The sequence below is a fragment of the Hypanus sabinus genome, chromosome 8 (genome assembly GCF_030144855.1).
Source record: "Hypanus sabinus isolate sHypSab1 chromosome 8, sHypSab1.hap1, whole genome shotgun sequence".
In the NCBI taxonomy this organism is placed as follows: domain Eukaryota; kingdom Metazoa; phylum Chordata; class Chondrichthyes; order Myliobatiformes; family Dasyatidae; genus Hypanus; species Hypanus sabinus.
Genome location: NC_082713.1, coordinates 155178535 through 155198155, shown reverse-complemented (window position 1 = coordinate 155198155; position 19621 = coordinate 155178535). Strand labels below are relative to the sequence as shown.

Sequence of the window (19621 nt, the reverse complement as noted above, 5' to 3'; positions counted from 1 at the left end):
TCTCCATGGTACATCTAACTAAATCTCTTCAAACTCCTAATAAAGTATAGCTGTCGTCTTGCTTTCTTTATAACTATATCGATATGTTGGGACCAGGTTAGATCCTCAGAGATCTTGACACCTTGGAACTTGAAGCTGCTAACTCTCTCCACTTCTGATCCCTCTATGACGATTGGTGTGTGTTCCTTCGTCTTACCCCTCCTGAAGTCCATAATCAGCTCTTTCGCCTTACTGACGTTGAATGCCAGGTTGTTGCTGCAGCACTATTCCACGAGTTGGCATATCTCACTCCTGTACACCCTCTCGTCACCAGCTGAGATTCTACCAACAATGGTTGTATCATCAGCAAGTTTATAGATGGTATTTGAGCTATGCTTAGCGACGTAGTCATGGGTATATAGATAGTAGAGCAGTAGGTTAAGCACACACCCCTGAGGTGCACAGGTGTTGATCATCAGCGAGGAGAATATGTTATCACCAATCCGCACAGATTGTGGTCTTCCGGTTAGGAAGTCGAGGATCCGATTGCAGAGGGAGGTACAGAGGCCCAGGTTCTGCATCTTCTCAATCAGGATTGTGAGAATGATGGTATTAAATGCTGAGCTATAGTCGATGAACAGCATCCTGACATAGGTGTTTGTGTTGTCCAGGTGGTCTAAATTGCATGGAGAGCCATTGAGAATGCATCTGCCATTGACCTATTGTGGTGATAGGCAAATTGCAATGGGTCCAGGTCCTTGCTGAGGCAGGAGTTCAGTCTAGTCATGACCAACCTCTCAAAGCATTACATCACTGTGTAGTCCAATTAAAGTAATTGGAACTAAAGCAAAGTTAATGGAACTGTTGAATATGTGTATAACAGGCAGCCAAAGTTTTCACACATGTTAAGAACAACCAAACAACTATTATTTCTCCACTGAACCCATGATCATATGTACAATTTATCTACAGGGGCCATTTTCCCTTGGTCATTTTCTACCTCAAGTGCTTTGCCATGGATTGGAATGGTATAGTCAGTATTATAGTCATACCAGAGCTGACTTAAAGGGATAATCCCCATAATGTATCATTACAAACATATCGACAGATAGAAAATTACTGTTGCATGCATATATAGACTTATTCTCCGCAAATCTCTAAATCTCAGCAAGTGTATTTAACAGTCAGCACTGTAAAACTTATCCTGTGGATTGACGATTGCTTTCAGACCTGGCATGGAACCACTGTGAACAAGCTATCAAACACATAGACTCTTACCTTGCCAGATCCCGTGGACCCAGCCACAGCCAGCAGTTCTCCTTTCTCTAATTTAAAGCTGATATTTTTCAAAACGGGAGTAACATGCAGAGAGAAGTTGCTGAAAAACAGTCCTTCATCGCCACTTCCCATCTTATTCTCAGAATCATTCCGTTTAACTTTTTCAAATAACTCTCCAATTCCCTGTTTATTTAAAAAAACATTACATTTGATAATGCTCGTAACCTTTAATTTTTTTGTACTTAAGTATTGCAGTGCATAACCAAACACCCTAACTTTACTTTAAAGCATTATTTCTCCATTCAAGTCCACTTGACGAATGGCGACTATTTCCCCCAGTTCCCTGACGTGCCACATCAAAAATACCAGAGTGTTGCAGCGTGGGCTGGCACAGTGGAACAGCCAGCAGAGCTGCTGCCTCATAATCCCCTGACCCTCGGTTCAAAGCTGACCTCCAGTGTTGTCAGGGTGGAGTTCCCCCTGTAGGTGCTCAGGTTTCCAATCTATATGCTGGCTTCCTCACATAACCCAAAGATCCAAGGTTAGTTACCTTCAGTGAGTAGGTGATTTATAGAATCTGGTGGAAACTGAGTAGAATATGGAACAACTGAGACAGCTACACAGACACACATGTTTTGGTCTTGTTCTATACCGGAACAGTTCTGGAAGTTAGTTTTTTCTACAATTTCTAAAGCACTTAAGATTCATTTACAACCTAACAAATTAGCTGTGCTTCTTGGAATAATTCCTCAAAATATCTGCAGTATTTCTTTGTCTGACCAACATGTTATTGTGTCTGTTACATTAATAGCTAGGAGGGCCATTCTGTTGAAGTGGAAGGATACGTCGGCTCCCACTCTGTCACGATGGTTCTCTCAAGCGATGTTATGCTTTAGTTCGGAGAAAATTAGAAGTCGAACCTTTGAACCTATGTTTGATTTTGAGAAAAGGTGGGGTTCATTTGCTCGTTACTATCATTTGAGTTAATTGACAGATTTCCTCCACAATCTAACTGTAAATATTGGTACATTTTTGTTTTCTTGCTGGCAGTTTGATGTTTATCTTTAGAAGCATTTTGTATGACGAAAATGGCTCCGGGATTCAACACCTAACAGGGTTTTTTTCTCACTTTGCTTTAGTATGGTTTTTTTTTTCTTTTCTTTTTTTGTGTCACCAAATTTTTCAATCTTTAAAACGATGTTTTTTTTTCCCCTTGAGACATTGTAAGTGTTACTCACTTCCGTGTACTCTTGTTAATTTTGGATAATAATAATAATAATAATAATAATAAATATTTGAAAAGGAACAACTAAAGTTTTATTAGTAGAGGATTTGTAGAAGAATGTTTGATTCAGCCTGTGTATTTGTGGGGGGGGGGGGGAATGTGAGAACACCATTCACTTTAATGTGTTCAATACTTTTAGATCAGAAATACTGAAAATGTTATTCCCTTGTGGGGAATTGGTTGGTGTAAAGGCAGATATGCTTAACAAAGTTCTAATTGTTATTTTAAATATATTCATGACATAGAAAATAAAGATTCCATGGAAAAATGTTCATAATTAACTGGAAAAAGCTTTCAGCTTAGAGGATAAAGAGTCAGGTCTCTGGTCTGAATTAGAATTGGAACTGACCAGTATTTTATATACGGGTGTATTCACGTTCTAGTTAGTAATCTTTTTCAATGTTCAATGATCATTTTCAATGATCATATGCCTGATGTAATATGTTATTTATATGTAATTATGTACTTTATTTATAAATATACTCTGTAAAAAGAATAATGAGCACTTATTTATTGCATTTACAATATAGGATGTGGCAGCAAATAGATTACCACCTTGGATATTCCGAAGAAGATCTTTAACTGTATATCATTTAGAGGATGGTTTGCCTCAGAATTTATACACTTGCAAACCTTCATCAAGAATTGAAAGCTTCTCAACGCTTTGGAAAACTTAATTCTCACCTCATCCCAAGATGCTGTGACATTTTCCACCTCAACTTCCTTTGTCGTCAAGTTGTATTCCACAGTTTTATGTTCATCTTTATGTAGGAAGTCCTGAAAGACAAAATATTATTGAACCCTTGGGTTTTGATATCTGAAGGTTGGACACAGGACGATGACCATATTCCATCTACAAACATTTGTAAGAAAATCAGTATTTCACAAACCAGCAATGGAGAATATAGAATCATAACTTGAAAGTAGCCCAATTAATTTAGAATTTGCACTTCAATTTAAAAACAACATTCATTATTGGCATCTAAATTAATTCTACTGAGACATTTAGGAAATTATATGTACAAACTGTTTCACTCAAAACAGTACTTAAACTATATTTATATTCTTAGTATAATTATCAGCATGCATGTATCAAAATGAGTTCCATTAATTTATCACATCATTAAACAGCATTTAGGATCTTCCACAGCATTAAATTTCACAGAAATAATGTCATCAATTTTCAGTTCAGTGGAGATAAAGATAACGACTGGTGATCTAATTTTAAAAGACTGGTTTCATTCAGGACTCAGGTAACCAACTGCAGATTTCCTCGTGTTCGCATACGAGGAACACGTATGTTGTTAAGTTGTTTTTGTTTGGGGACATTCTGTTTTAGGAAGGTATATGAATTACTGTATGCTGCTAAGAGATTAAATTCATCAAGATATTCATTTGTATTCTCAGAAAGAAGAGTTGCGTTCATCTCTAAGTCTCTTTTATCAGTGATGCAGAGTTGCAGTTTTAAGATCTTTCTTCCAAGAGGTTGCATACATCATATCTGCAATATGGTACAAAAATTACTTTGCTCTATGCACATTACAAACATCAGGACATTGGTCGGTTTGGTGTATGCTAAGCACTTCTTGGCTTATTTTATGACTTGGATTTAAGATATATCTTACAGTAAGCATAATCTTAAAAGATTTGCAAACCAAAGCAATTTGTGTTATAATAGAAAAAGTTTTCTCTCCATTTAATTTATTTCAATTAACAGTTTGATATACCTAGTTCAATAGTTAACATACGTCTCTTCTGCAAGAGAATACAAATGGATACATTGACTATCAAACAATCTGCTGGAGGAACTCAGCGAGTTGAGTAGACTCTGCGAGAGAAAGATATTGTCCTGATGTACAGTTTTAAACAGGAATTTTGGAATTCTTCTCTTCCTAACCCCACACCCTACCCCGCAGATGCTGTTCAATCAGATGAGTTCTTCCAGATTTTACTTTTACAGGTTTACTTTTCCAGATTCCAGGCCCTGCTGCCCCATTCTGAATATAGTGACTAACTGAATGAATTTAATCTCGTTTGAGAAACACCGTAATAGAAATATTTTCTTATAACAGTCCTTCCCACTAGTCTGGGTGATTATTATAACTATAATTAGTAGAGTAGCTTTGACCAAAGTTACTCGTACCCTGATAAAGCACTTCTTTTGACTCTTCTCCCTTGTACAGAATAAGTTCAAAGAAGGCTCGTGAAAAGGATTCCAGGATTGAAAGGCTTGTCATATGAAAAGTGTTTGATGGCTCTGTGCGTCTACTCACTGAAATTCAGAAAAATGAGGGGTGACCTCATTGAAACCCATTGAATGTTAAAAGGTCCCATTAGAGTGAATGTGAGGAGGATGTTTCCTTAGGTGGGTGAGTCTAAGACCAGAAGACACAGCCTCAGATTAGAGCAGTATCCTTTTAGAACAGAGATGAGGAGGCATTTCATTAGCCACAGTTTAGAGAATCTGTAGAATTTGTTACCACAGACAACTGTAGAGGCCAAGTCATTGGGTGTATTTAAGGCAGAGGGTGATAGATTCTTGATTAGTCAGAGCATGAAGGGATTTGGGGAGAAGACAGGAGATTGGGGCTGAGAAGGAAAAGAGGATCAGCTATGATGAAATGGTGGAGCAGACTCAGTGGGCCAAATGGTCTAATTCTGCTCCTACATCTTATGATCTTATGGTAACAAAATGCTCATGTTATCAAATAAACAATCAATAAATTGCTGGACATTTTAATTTTGTCCCAGTAAGATACACAGCCAAGAAGGAGTGCTGAATATCTATTAGTATGAAGAATATATGATATAAAATGTATGTTTAATTTGAAGAATTAGGACTTTTATGTCCCATCCACTACATTATTCCACTAACGTACCTGTATTTTACGTATAGTTCCCAAAGAATCATACCATATTTGTATTGAAGTTGGAAACTGCCTGGTAACTGTCATTCGAAGGACGATGTTGTACGATATGGTGGTGAATATCCTACGCAGTTTTATGGTACGTGTGAAAGCATAGGGCACCACAGACAGAAACACAACAAAAAAGCCGGAGAAAAAGAAAGCTGAACTGCTGAAGTATCTGCAGTAGGCAACTTTTCTGGTCAGCTTTAGTTCCACCCTGTCAGATTAGAATGAACACAAAGTAAAAGTTACATTAGAAGCACTGAATTATATATGTATGTTAACTCATGATAACTTACATTAAACAAAGAAGTATATAACAATTTAAGTTTTACGTCTTGAGGTTGGGGAAATATATTGGGAGTGGCTAACTAACAAAAAAGAAAGTAGAGGTAAATGAACCATTTTCTGATTGGCAATTAGTATGAGATGGGACTGCAAAGATTGTTGCTGGGGCCACAATTATTACTAAATTAGATTTATGACTTCGGTGAAGGGAACTGGGGTTCTGTTGCTAAATTTGCTGGTAGTGAGGTACTAAGAGAAGTGGGTTAGCAAGTTGTGAAGAGGACACCAGGAATCTGCAAAAGAACAGGGCTGGGTAAATGATAAGTTTGACAGGAGTATACTGTGGAGAAAATGTGAGGTGGTTCACTCTGGTAGGAAGAATAGAAAAACATTATTATTTACATGATTGAGCATACAAAATCTGTTGTATAATGAAGTTTAGTAGTCTTAGTGCATGAAACACAAAACGTTTGGAGGGTAGTTGAATATTGGATATTAAGGCAGGAAATGTTGATGAACCTTTACAGAGCCATAGCTCCAATGAGTGTAATAGTCATGGGTAAAGTCTAAATAGACATTGGGAATCAGGTCATAGGTGAGCAGGTGCTACCAGAGAGTTCTGATGATAATTGGAATGTAATTAGTTAGACTGGATTTGACCAGTACATACCTAGGCCAGTTTTCAAGATTGATGGGTGTTTGCCAAAGTTATAATTGTAGTGAAGCATCTTGGCTAGAGACATGTCTAGCTCAGGTACATAGTTCTTTAGTAATGCAACTGGCATATTGTCCCATGATCACTGTTGTATTCAAGGCCCTTGGCTATTCTTTGACATCATATTGGAGTAAACTAAATAGGCAGAAGGCATTTTTTTATGCTCTTAGCAAACTCTGCCTTACTTGACACTTTGGAGTGAACATGGTTGTGATTGATTCATCTTTGTCTTCAGTAATTATATGAAGGGTCTCACTTTCGGTGAGGGTGGTAAAGCTTTCATTGCATTTGGAGAGGATGAATGATTCACTTATAGGCTGGTTATTGCTTTTCCCTAATTAACTCTCAGAACGTAGCAGAGAGGAACAACTTCAGTCTGTGTTCTGAGGCTTTTTAGGTAGAGTTGCTAATGAAGGTTCCAAAAGTTTTGTTCCGCTATAATGAAAGGAAGCTATGTATTTTCATATTTGGATGATAAGGGATAGATTGGAAGGTTGTGTGGCAAAAACAAATACTATAGTTTCTAGAAGTCTGAAATCATAAAAAAAGAGAAATGGTGGGAAATACTCAGAAATACAGGAAGGACATGTAGCAAGGGAGAAAGATGGAGAGATATAGAGAGATGGAGAGAGATAGAGAGAGAGAGGAGTGAGGAAGACAGGGGAAAGGGAGAGAGAGAGATGGAGATGTTGGTGGTCATTTCAATTTTTCTGAATGTTGTAGACAGTGGGAAAGTGTTGGCGATAAAAGGGAAACACTAGCCACTTAGGAAAGAGTCATTGAGATGAAGCATTAACTCTTCACTGATCCTGCCTGACTTGCTGAATAGTTGCAGCATTTTCTGCAGTCATTTTCTCAAGCGCTTGCTGTCATTTTCTCCCCAGCAATTTGTAAGCTTCAGAGGGGCAGTCAAAGAAGCCTTCAAGGTATACTACAGTGCAACTTGCAAGGACTTTCTTCTGACCTGAAATGCCTCTTGTGGATGGAAATTTAAGTTGATTATTAAAATGCCAGGCAGACGCTTCGTGCCAAGCTTGAGTGCTGTTGACCTGCACTCACACAACCGGATAATATTTCATCACACATCTGATTTATGGATCATGGGAAATATTTGGAGAGTCAGGAGCCACAGAAAACTGAGGCTTTGTTCTTAGAGCCATAACATTTTCATGGCTGGCTCAGTATGTTTCTGGTCAATGGGAACTCTTAAGATGAAAGTGATGGGGAATTCAGTATGGTAATGCCATTGAACATGCTAAATGGGTGTAAGGTAATTGTGAATTTTAGAGTTTATATCACAGCAGGAAAGTTGCTTGGTCATACAATCTACTTTAGATACAATGATTCTTTCATTAACATAGATTGAAAATGAATAAAAAGTCATCCCAAAACAAATGGATAATTTATGATTAATTAGATTTAAATAGCATGAGAAAAACAGTTTGCATGTAATATGTTAATTCATACATTAGTTATTTTCATATAAAATAGTATGAGTGAATCATATTATAACTTACTGTCTTATGTTATTAATAATCTTTTCCATTGCATCTTCCCAGCAATACACTTTCACTGACTGTATATTGTCAATAACTTCAGAGGTAATTGCAAGTCGTTCATTTATTTTTCCTGCACGTTTGTCTCTGTTTATTGATAAAGAGAGAACAAATTAGTTCCTGTTCACCCACATAATTGTATTTACTCTGATTTACTTATTTATGATCTCCATCCTGATAATGATCTCCTGTTCGTATCATTTCTCCAATAGATGAACTCCACAATCTGAAAGGGGAGAAATCCGAATGCTGCAAGCTTCTGTCAGTGCAGCAACGTACCTGACCAACAGGTATGCAGGGGCAGCACAGGTGAGATCACCGTTCAGTCTCCCCTCTCATTTAGACAGTAGGCCATTTCTACCTTGTGCCTCTCATTGACAGTTGAACTGTGTTCAGAAGTTCAGAGAGAGAGACAGGGAGAGAGAGCCTTATGAGATGTCAAAGTGTTGGGATGGACAGTCGTTTCTGATAGACTCTGGATCATGGTTTCTGGGAGGTTTTGCTATTGCTTACACGGAGGGTAGTGGAGGTTGATGGTTTTGATGGAGCAAGTGGGGGGGGGGGAAGAGTTGATACTTTTCTTGCTGTTTGTCCATGGGAGGGGGAGAGGAGGCTTTGGGGTTTTAACATTATCTGTCATTCATTCTTTAGGTTTTTTCCCTGTTTCATGGATGTCTGTGAAGAGTAAGAATTTCAGGTTGAATACTGTATATGTTCTCTGATATTAAATTGTTGTCTGCATCATTCCAAATCTATTCTGGTGGCACAGTCTGCCAGTAAACCAATGCACATTGGAATGGCCCCAAACATTCCATTTGGCATTTGTTGATATACCACAGGACTCTATTTATTAACATGAAAAAAAGAATAAAACAAAACACAGACTTTCATTATAAATACTCATACTGTTTACCATCAACTTCCTTCTAAATCCAAAATAAACAGTAATTTCATGGATGAACATCCTGTCCAAACTACATTCAAAGTTACACTTGTTACATCATACAGCACAGAAATCGACCCATTGAGCCTCAAATCCACACTAAGCATCAAACAGCCATTTACATTAAATCCAGTTTTTTTATTCTCCTATCTTCCCATCAACCAAAAGTTTCTACAAAAACATAAAGCATAAAAAGGAAGTGAGAGCAGATATCAAACTGCTGGAAAATGATGCTGGAGAGGGGTAGTAATGGGGGGGGGGGGACAAGGAAATGGCAGATGAATGGAATAATTATTTTGCATCAGTCTTCATGGTGGAAGACACTAACAGTATGACAGTTCCAGGTGTCAGACGTCATGAAGTGTGTGAAGTTACCTTCACTGGGGAGAAGGTTTGTGGGAAACTGAAAGGTCTGAAGGCGGATACTTAGCTGGACCAGATGATGAACATTCCAGGGTTCTGAAAGAGGTAGCCGAAGAAATCATGGAAACTTTAGTAATGAACTTTCAAAAATCACTAGATTCTGGAATGGTTCTGGAAGACTGGAATATTGCAAATGTCACTCCACTCTTCAAGAAAGGCAAGAGGCAGAAGAAAGGAAACTATAGCCCCATTAGTCTGACCTCAGTGGTTGAGAAGACTAGTAGGGTTCCAGAGAGGTCTCTGTTGGGACTGGTTCTTTTTAAGTTTATATCAATGATTTGGATGATAGAACTGGTGGCTTGGTTGCAGATTTTTGGTGGAGGGGCAGATCGTTTTGAGGAAGTGAAGAGGCTGTAGAAGAACTTCAACAGATTAGGACAATGGGCAAAGAAATGGCTGACAGAATACCATGTCGGGAAGTGTATGGTCATGCTCTTTGCAAGAAGAAATGAAAGGTTTGATTATTTTCTAAATGGAGAGAAAATGCAAAAAACTGAGGTGCAAAGGGACTTGAGAGTCCTTGTGCAGGATTCCTAAAAGTTCATTTGCAGGTTGAGTCTGTGGTAAGGAAGGCAAATGCAATGTTAGCATTCATTTCAAGAGAACTAGAGTATAAAAGGAAGGATGTAATGTTGAGACTTTATAAAGACTGGTGTGGCCTCACTCAGAGTATTGTGTGCAGTTTTAGGCCCTTTTTCTTAGAAACGGTTTGTTGGAACTGAAGAGGGTTCAAAAGACATTCACAAGAATGATTCCAAGATTGAATAGCTTGTCACATGAGGAGTGTTTGACGGCTCTGGGCCTCTATTTGTTAGAATTCAGAAGAAAGAGGGGTGACCTCTTTGAAACTTACTGAATGGTGAAATGCCTTGATAGAGTGGATGTGGAGAGGATGTTTCGTCTGGTGGGAGAGTCTAAGGCCAGAGGACACAGCCTCAGAATAGAGGGCCATCCATTTAAAACTGAAATCAGGAAGAATTTCTTTAGCCAGGGAGAGGTGAATGTGTGGAATTCTTTGTCACAGGCAGCTGTCAAGACCAAGTCTTTCTGTATATTTAAGTCAGAGGTTGATGGGTCAGGGCATGAAGTGACATGGAAAGAAGGCAGGAGACTGTAGCCGAGAGGAAAATTTCATCAGCAATGATGAAATAGCGGAGTAGACTCAACGGACCAAATGGCCTAATCCTGTTCCTATATCTTATGGTCTAACTTCTCCCAGACTTTACTGGTCACTAGGGAAAATTGACACAGGCCAAATAACCTACCTGCCTACAGGTCTTTGAGATGTGGGAGGAAAATGCAGCACCCAGAGGAAATTCATGTTGTCACAGGAAGAGCTTGAGAACATCACACAGAAAGCACATTGGTTCAGAATTAAGCTCGAGTCTCTGGAGGCTACTATCTGAATCACTGGACTGCCCCAGACTGATTATCAAATAAATGAATCATTAGCAGAAGGACATTATGATAAGCTAATGATTGTTTTAATTGTATTGTTAGGTTCATTTTAACTTCTGAATCATACAGTCAACGTTCAGTGTCTTTTTGTGTTCGTCCACTGTTAGTTGTGCAATGTGCATTCATCTGATATGTAACTACTTTCTATGAAACAGTGGCTCAAGTCTTGCAAGTATTATTAATTATATGGTCTTAAATGGTCCTTTACTAACTATCAACAATGTGGTAATGATGGGCATATGATACCCTAATAAGGCAAATAATCTGGGAGTTCTTAACAGCAATTTTACTTCAACTGATACATTTATTAGGTATGAGAAATAATTCATAATGCTATTCACAACTACTTGCCCTTGAAGCTCCAAATGATAAAACTTATCAACAAGTGACATAAATTGCAATATAACAATTTATCCTACTGGTTTACAATGTACTTTGTAGTCTTGTGTGAAACGTCCCTTTGTTTCCTACTTTGTATTTAAAACTTTGAACTTTTGACATGTTAGCACTGCCACTAGGTAGAAATTCTGTCATTTGAATTTATTACAATAGTGTTGAGCATGGACTAAGTGTATTTACTGAATCATTGCCAAAATTTGTTTTCAAAATGAAATAATGGCAAGTCTAATGCCATGACTTTATTTAAATAAGGCCAGTAAATTATTCAGAGATTTCTGGTCATGAAGATATACCTCATAAGTTGCAAAACACTCGGGAAACACTCAGTGATGTGCATCACTCAGCTGCAAGCTTTGTAGGAACGAGAAGCTGAGTGTTTTTTTGTGAACATTAATTCTCAATGAGACTTCTCACAGAAACTTTAGGCTGGTGCATATTTTAACGATTAGATTAATGTTTTTGCATTACACTCAACTCTCTGATCCACAGAAGAATAACTGAAACTCTGCAACCTCATTCTTGTAGCAGCAAGTTATTTCTACACGAAGCTAAATTAAATCAGTATGATTTTTAAAATTTTAATTTTGTTTTTACTATCTATCTCTATATTTGGCTATTAATTCTATTTTGCTTTCTTTATATTCCTGTTACTTCCATGTCACCCAGTTCACGTCTATTTAATCATCATCATCATTATGTGCTGTGTTATATGACATGGGTAATCATGGTCTTTTCATGACTATGAACGTTCTTGGCAAATTTTTCTACAGAAGTGGAGTGCCATTGCCTTCTTCTGGGCAGTGTCTTTACACGATAGGTGACTACAGCCATTATTGACACTCTTCAGAGATTGCATGATTGTATAACCAGGACTTGTGATATGCACCAGCTGCTGATATGACTATCCACCTCCCTGCTCCCATGGCTTCATGTGACCCTGATCCAGGTTTTGAGGTGTGGGGGGGGGGGTGTTGCTAAGCAGGTGCTACACCTTTTCCAAGGGTGACCTGCAGGCCAGCAGAGGGATGGAACACCTTACATCTCCTCTGGTAGAGATGTATCTCCAACCTGCCACCCAGTGCGTTTAATAGACATGCAAACAAACAGAAAGGAATTATTTGAACACTTAATGTAACAACAGCTATTAAGATAGTCCTCACTTATGATTTACGTCAAGCTGATTTCATTAAATTTATCACCTGTATTGCATCATCTTCTTCCCCAGCCAGGCTTGGAAAAGAGCAAGCATTATTAAGAAACCCAATCCACAAAACGCAAATTCGGTCAGTTCATTCCAGAGTAATCCCATTAGAAGAACTACTTGCACTGGTGCAATCCATACATAGTGGGCAACTGCTACACCCTGAAAAGAAAGCAATGGACCTTGTATTACCAGGAAGTTTGTAACATTAAGCACACAACCACACATAGATGCTTTACTTAAATGCAAGGACAGGCAATGAGTTTAATGGTACAAATGGGTAAACTGTCATTTTATACTATTGTATTTGAATGATGTATAATGTATCCAAAATAAACTCCAAACTTAGTGCCACAGTTGCTGAATTCAGTTTAGTTTAGAGAAAACTTCAGATCCTTTATCAAGGGAGCTGTATTCAGGGTGTTCATCAAGAAACCCTATCCACTCTGCCCTCAGACGGCTGCCTCAACCATCAATGAATGCTAATGTAAATTCCAATACAGAGGATCTGGGTTATTAAAATACAGCAGGGAGCAGACAGTTGCAAAATCTAGGGATGAAGGTGCTGGGTCTGGAGGGGATTGGGAGTACGTTTCTCTACATCTGCCAATACATAGTTTCTCTAGCCGGAAACACTAGCAGCCCGCCTGCATTTAGTTAATGATGCAATGCATACAATTTGGAGTGGTGTCAATGATCGGCTTCCTGAGTAGAAATGGAATTGAGTTCCATTGCACCTTTGCTGGTAATTTACCCAAAGTGTCCAAGCAACATTTGTCATAAAATACGGACACCAACAAAAGAAAGGAAAGCAAAACTTGCAAGTTAACAAAGTGGGAATAAGGAGAGAGATGGTCTACCTGTGTAATTTAAACCCTTGTATGAAGAATGCAGATTTCAACATTTGATGCTTGCAAATTTTCGCTGAAGTACATGGCAAAGTACTTCTTAAAGATCTAATTGAGGAAATGGGCATTGGGCCAGATAAGATATTGAGGTGGCTAATGAATGCTTTGAATAAAGAGTTAAGTTTTAACCAGATCATGGAATGGAAAGGTCCAGATGGTGAAGGTAATTTTAGTCAGAGATTACAAACCAGTAATGTTTTGGGCCAAATCTTTCCCAATTAATTTATAACTACTATTATGTAGCTTATTATTTGAATTGCTGATTTAAGATGATACTTTACATGTAACCTGAGTTCAACTGAACAATGAACTTGTCTGTGATACTTTACTGAAAATTAATGTAATGTGCTAGACTTTCAGCAATACATTTTGGTTCTGATACCTTCTGGAACATTTGCAGGCTGAAAATTAGTTAGCAGAGGGAGCTTGGTAAAAGATTGGGCAAAAGTTGGGACTACTACTAAATTGCGAGTTTGCCTTCTGAAATAAAGATGGTACACAATACAAGGGAGGAGATAATATACTTCCTCTAAAATATTCAAAAGTAGGTTCCTTTATATTTGTTCCTGGCATGGAATGTTTCATTCCAGAACCATGAAATGAGTTTTGAATGTATTTTCTGATAAAGTAAGCTTAATAATAAATAATTAGCATTCTGATCTTAGCAATGGATTGTGAGCTGCTTGCATATAGTTTTAGTTGGTCTGTTGAAGATGGAATCAATATTTCCAATGAGATCACTGTGGCCACTGTGAAACCTAGTTATATAAACTTGAATTATTTCTAAGAGTGATTAATGAATATTTTGTCTGTTTTTTTGATAGATTAGGCTTTAAATGGATGTGAAATAAGGATAAGACTTTGCCCCTTCTCTCTTTGAAATTTTCTCAGTACTGTTGAACTGTATTTTCAAAAATGGAAGATTGAGTATCCCTGTAGAAAAGTTTGGGTGGGAAACTCTATAACTTGCTGTGATGCAAGAAAATTGCACTCATCGGGAAGCTGCTAAATGGCAAAGATCTCATAGATTACCTTTCAAAACCTCATTGGGGCATTTGCTCTCACTTAGTGTTTAATTAAAATTGTTATACCAGGATAGGGAGTTGCACAAGATTCACAACTAGAATTATTGTCATGAAATTTGCTTCAGTATTCACTACAGAAAAAGATCTTGGCGATTGTAGGGATGACTTACAGTGGATTGAAAAGCTTGAGCAGATAGACACTAAGAAAAAGGATGTGCTGAAGCTTTTGGAAAGCATCAAGTTGGATAGGTGTCCGGGACCAGATGAGATGTACCCCAGGCTACTGTGGGAGATGAGGGAGGAGATTGCTGAGCCTCTGGCAATGATCTTTGCATCATCAGTGGGGGCTGGGAGAGGTTTCAGAGGATTGGATGGTTGCAGATGTTGTTCCCTTATTCAAGGAAGGGAGTAGATATAGACCAGGAAATTCTAGACCAGTGAGTCTTACTTCAGTGATTGGTAAGTTGATGGAAAAGATCCTGAGAGAGAGGATTTATGAACATTTGGAGAGGCAAAATATGATTATGAATAGTCAGCATTGCTCTCTCAAAGGTAGGTCATGCCTTATAAGTATGATTGAATATTCTGAGGATGTGACTAAACACATTGATGAAGGTAGAGTTGTAGATGTAGTGTATATGGATTTCAGCAAGGCATTTGATAAGGTACCCCATGCAAGGCTTATGAGAAAATAAGGTGGCATGGGATACAAGGGGACCTTGCTTTGTGGATCCAGAAATGGCTTGCCCATAGAAGGCAAAGTGTGGTTGTAGATGGGTCATATTCTGCATGGAGATCGGTGACCAGTGGTGTGCCTCAGGGATCTGTTCTGGGACCCCTTTGCTTTGTGATATTCATAAATGACCTGGATGAGGAAGTGGACGGATGGGTTAGTAAATTTACTGATGACACAAAGGTTGGGAGAGGTGTGGATAATGTGGAGGGCTGTCAAAGGTTACAGTGAGACAGTGATAGGATGCAAAACTGGGCTGATAAGTGGCAGATGGAGATCAGCCCCGATAAGTGTGAGGTGGTTCATTTTGGTAGGTCAAATATGATGTCAGAATATAGTATTAATGGTAAGACTCTTGGTAGTATGGAGGATCAGAGGGATCTTGAGCTTTGAGTTCATAGGACACTCAAAGCTGCTGCGCAGGTTGACTCTGTGGTTAAGAAGGCAGACAGTGCATTGGCCTTCATCAATCATGGGACTGAGTTTAAGAGATGAGAGGTAATGTTACATCTATATAGGACCCTGGTCAGACCCCATTTGGAGTACTGTGCTCAGTTCTGGTCGCCTCACTACAGGAAGGACGTGGAAACCATGGATAGGGTGCAGAGGAGATTAACAATGATGTTGCCTGGATTGGGGAGCTTGCCTTATGAGAATAGATAGAGTGAACTTGGCCTTTTCTTCTTGAAGTGGCGAGGATGAGAGATGAACCGATAGAGGTATATAAGATGATGAGAGGTATTGATTGTGTGGATAGTCAGAGGCTTTTTCTCAGGGCTGAAATGGATAACTCAAGAGGGCACAGTTTTAAGGTGCTTGGAAGTAGGTACAGAAGAGATATCAGGGGTAAGTTTTTTTACGCAGAGAGTGGTGAGTGCATGGAATGGGTTGCTGGCAACAGTGGTGGAGACAGATACAATAGGGTCTTTTAAGAGACTCCTGGATAGGTACGTGGATCTTAGAAAAATAGAGGGCTATGGGCAACCCTAGGTAATTTCTAAAGTAAATACATGTTTGGCACAGCATTGTGGGCTGAAGGGCCTGTATTATGCTGTAGGTTTTCTATGTTTCTAAATTCAGATGCACAATACCACTGCATGGACAATATGTATTGACATTCCCCACTTCAGCTTGATTTCTTTGCCAACTACAAAAGACATTTTTATCTTGTTTTGACACTATATATTAGAACTGGAATAGCATTTTCATTTAAAATAGACTGATGAAAGACAAAAAATTTCCCTACACAATGAACTGTGCACAATTTTTTCTACCTCATCAAATTTGTTGAGGTTATTGGATAGAAGGCTAACAAGTTGTCCAGTATCAATTTTATCAAGTACTCTGCTTGACATTTTTAAGATCTGTGAAGAAAAAGAAACAACATTTCAGCAAAGTAGGAATTAAGTCATAGTCAGTCTCATTATCACATAGATTTAGTTTAATATGCATTTTGAATCTTGACATTAAAAGTCATTTAGGAGGAGCTCTGTTCAGTAACATTAATCTATTGGTTGGACTGTTAGCTTAATTTTCAAAGATAGAAACCTTTTAAATGCTTGGATGGTTTTTTTTTTCAGGAAACTGCATGATCTTTTACTTCCAATGCAAGTGTTGTCAAATTTTTTGTGTACTGTACACCCAAAATTTTACTTCCTGAAAGAAATAAATAGCCTAATTTCCACTTGAAAAACAATCAATGCTATCTGTTTACCTGCCCCTCCCAGGGCTTGTTCTTCTCCAATTAGTAAATCACACTTTCAAATTATGCTCTGTCTACTAATTCTGCATTTGGCACTGTGCAAGGTAAAGCTGTTTATCAAGGTCCATGTCATTTGGTTGTTTTAGATTCAGAAACACTTCAATCATATCATCTCTTATGATATCTCTTTGTTCGTCACTGGAGAAGTTCAAAGTCTCAAAGTATACTGTATGTATGCACAGGTGTAATAAAAAAAAAGCTTAATTGTGGTAGCATCATAGGCACATAGCTCTACAGACCCGACAATGGAGTGGAAAGATGGCATGGCCTGTGTGGTGTGAATCAGTGATGACCAATGTTGCCTTCTTGAAGCAGCGCCTCCTGTAGATATTTTCAGCTGTGGGGTGGGATGTACCTGTGATGTATTGGCTAAAGTCCACTATTTCCTGGAGCTTCTTATCTACCTATGAATTCAAATTGTTGTTTCAGGTCATGATGCAGCCAGTCAGGGTACCTTGAGCACTACATCTATAGAAAATTGTTAGAGTAAGTGGTGATAAGCTGAATCTCCTTAAACTCCTAAGAAAATAAACACTCATAAGACTAGAAGACATAGGAGCAGAATTAGGCTATTCAGGCCATCGAGTCTTTTCTACCATTCAATCATGGATGATTTATTATCTCTCTCAACATCATTTTCCTGGCTTTTCCCCATAACCTTAGACACCCTTACCAATCAAGAACCTATCACCCTCCGCTTTAAATATACTCAATGACTTGGCCTCCATGGCCATTTGTGGCAATGTATTACACAGATTCACCAACTTCTGGCTAAAGAAAACCCTCCTCATCCCTTCTATTCCACTGGTCCTAGACTCCCCACTATAGGAAACATCCCCTCTATGCCACTCTACCCTGGCCTTTCAATATATCAGTAGGTTTCAATGTGATTCCCCCCTCATTCTTCTAAACTCCATTGAATACATCGAAAGCTCCTCATGCATTAACCCTTTACTACTCAGAATCATTTTCATGAACCCTCTCCTCTGGACCCTCTCCAATGCCAACACATATTTTCTTCAATAAGGAGCCCAAAACTTCTCATGATACTCCAAGTATGGTCTGACCATTGCCTTGGAAAGTCTCAACATTGCATCCTTGTTCTTATATTCTGGTCCTCTTGAAATGAATATTTGCTTTCTATTTGCCTTCCTTAACACCGACTCAACCTGCAACTTAACCTTTAGGGAATCCTATATGAGGACTCCCAAGTCCATTTGCACCTCTGATTGCTTAATTTTCTCCCTTTTTATAAAATATTTTTCACTTTTATTCCTTCTACCAAAGAGTGTGACCATACACTTCCCTACACTATATTCCATCTGCCATTTCTTTCTCCATTCACCTAATCTAAGTCCTTTTGCACACCCCCTGCCTACTCAATACTACCTGTCCCTCTATCTACTTGAGTATCATCTGTAATCTTGGCCACAAAGCCACCAATTTTGTTATCCACATCATTGACATACAATGTGAAAAGAAGTAGCCCCAACAATGACCCCTGCAGAATATCATTAGTCACTAGAAGCCAACCAGAATAGTTCCCCTTTACTCCTATTTTTTGTCTCCTGACAATCAGCCACTTTTCTATCCTTGCTAATATATCTTGTGTAATATCATGGGCTCTTATATTGTTAAGGAGCCTCATGTCCTTGTCAAAGGCCTTCTGGAAATCTAAGTGAACACCGTCCTCTGTTTGCTTATCCTACCTGTTATTTCCTCAAATAATTCCAAAAGATTTGTCAGCTAAGGTGTCCCCACAAGGAAACCACGCTGACTTTAGCCTGTATTTGTCATATGCCTCCAAGTACCTCAAAAGCTCATCATTAATAAAGGACTTCAACATCTTCTCTCTCTTGTTATAGTGTAGAGTAATATCTGTGATTTTCCTGTCCTCAGGAACCATTCCAGAATCTAGTGATTCCTGAAAGATCACTACCAATACCTTCACAATTTCTTCAATTGTGTAAACTAGTAATAAACTTTCAGAATCCTGGGATATAGTTCATCTGGTTCAGGTAACTTATCTTCCTTCAGATCTTTCATCTTCCCTAGCATTTTTTCCTAAGCAATAGCAAATATTATCATTATTAACTAGTAGCACTTATGTTCACTGTGATAAAGTGCTTTGAGAAGTTAGTGATGAAACATATCAACTCCTGCCTGAGAAGTAACTTGGATCTGCTCCAATTTGCCTACCATCACAACAGGTCAACATCAGATGCCGTTTCAATGGCTCTTCACTCAACCTTTCAACAACTGGACAGCAAAGATTCATACATCAGGATGCTCTTTATCAACTACAGTTCAGCATTCAATACCAACATACCCTTAAAACTAATTAATAAGCTTCAAGGCCTAGGCCTAGATACCTACTTATGTAACTGGATCCTCAATTTCCTCACTTGTTGACCCCAGATAGTTCAGATTGGCAACAACATCTCCTCCACAATCTCCATCAGCACAGGTGCTCCACAAGGATGCGTGCTTAGCCCCTTGCTCTATACAAATGACCGTGAGGCTAAGCACGGCTCAAATGCCATATTTACATTTGTGGACAACACCACTGTCATTAGCTGAATCAAATGTGGTAATGAATCGGCACATTGGAAGGAGATTGAAGAACTGGCTGAGTGGCGCCACAACAGCAGCTTCTCACTTAATGTGAGCAAGACAAAGGAGCTGATTAGTAACTTAAGGAAGAGGAAACCAGAGATCCATGAGCCTGTCCTCTTTGGGGATTCAGAGCTGGAGAAGGT

The 19621-nt window shown here is 38.6% G+C and overlaps 1 protein-coding gene across 2 annotated transcripts in view; it reads right to left on the bottom strand.

Annotated features, from left to right (window-relative positions):
• cftr (CF transmembrane conductance regulator) overlaps positions 1-19621 on the bottom strand; it is a 154109-nt gene that overhangs the window by 75445 nt on the left and 59043 nt on the right. For both annotated transcript variants that reach the window (XM_059978285.1, XM_059978286.1), the window contains 6 exons: positions 16375-16464; positions 12433-12596; positions 7972-8097; positions 5422-5668; positions 3227-3319; positions 1258-1440 (listed from right to left, as the gene is read on the bottom strand). In XM_059978285.1, the coding sequence (XP_059834268.1) occupies positions 1258-1440; positions 3227-3319; positions 5422-5668; positions 7972-8097; positions 12433-12596; positions 16375-16464 (903 nt within the window). The remainder of the gene's footprint in view (positions 1-1257; positions 1441-3226; positions 3320-5421; positions 5669-7971; positions 8098-12432; positions 12597-16374; positions 16465-19621) is intronic.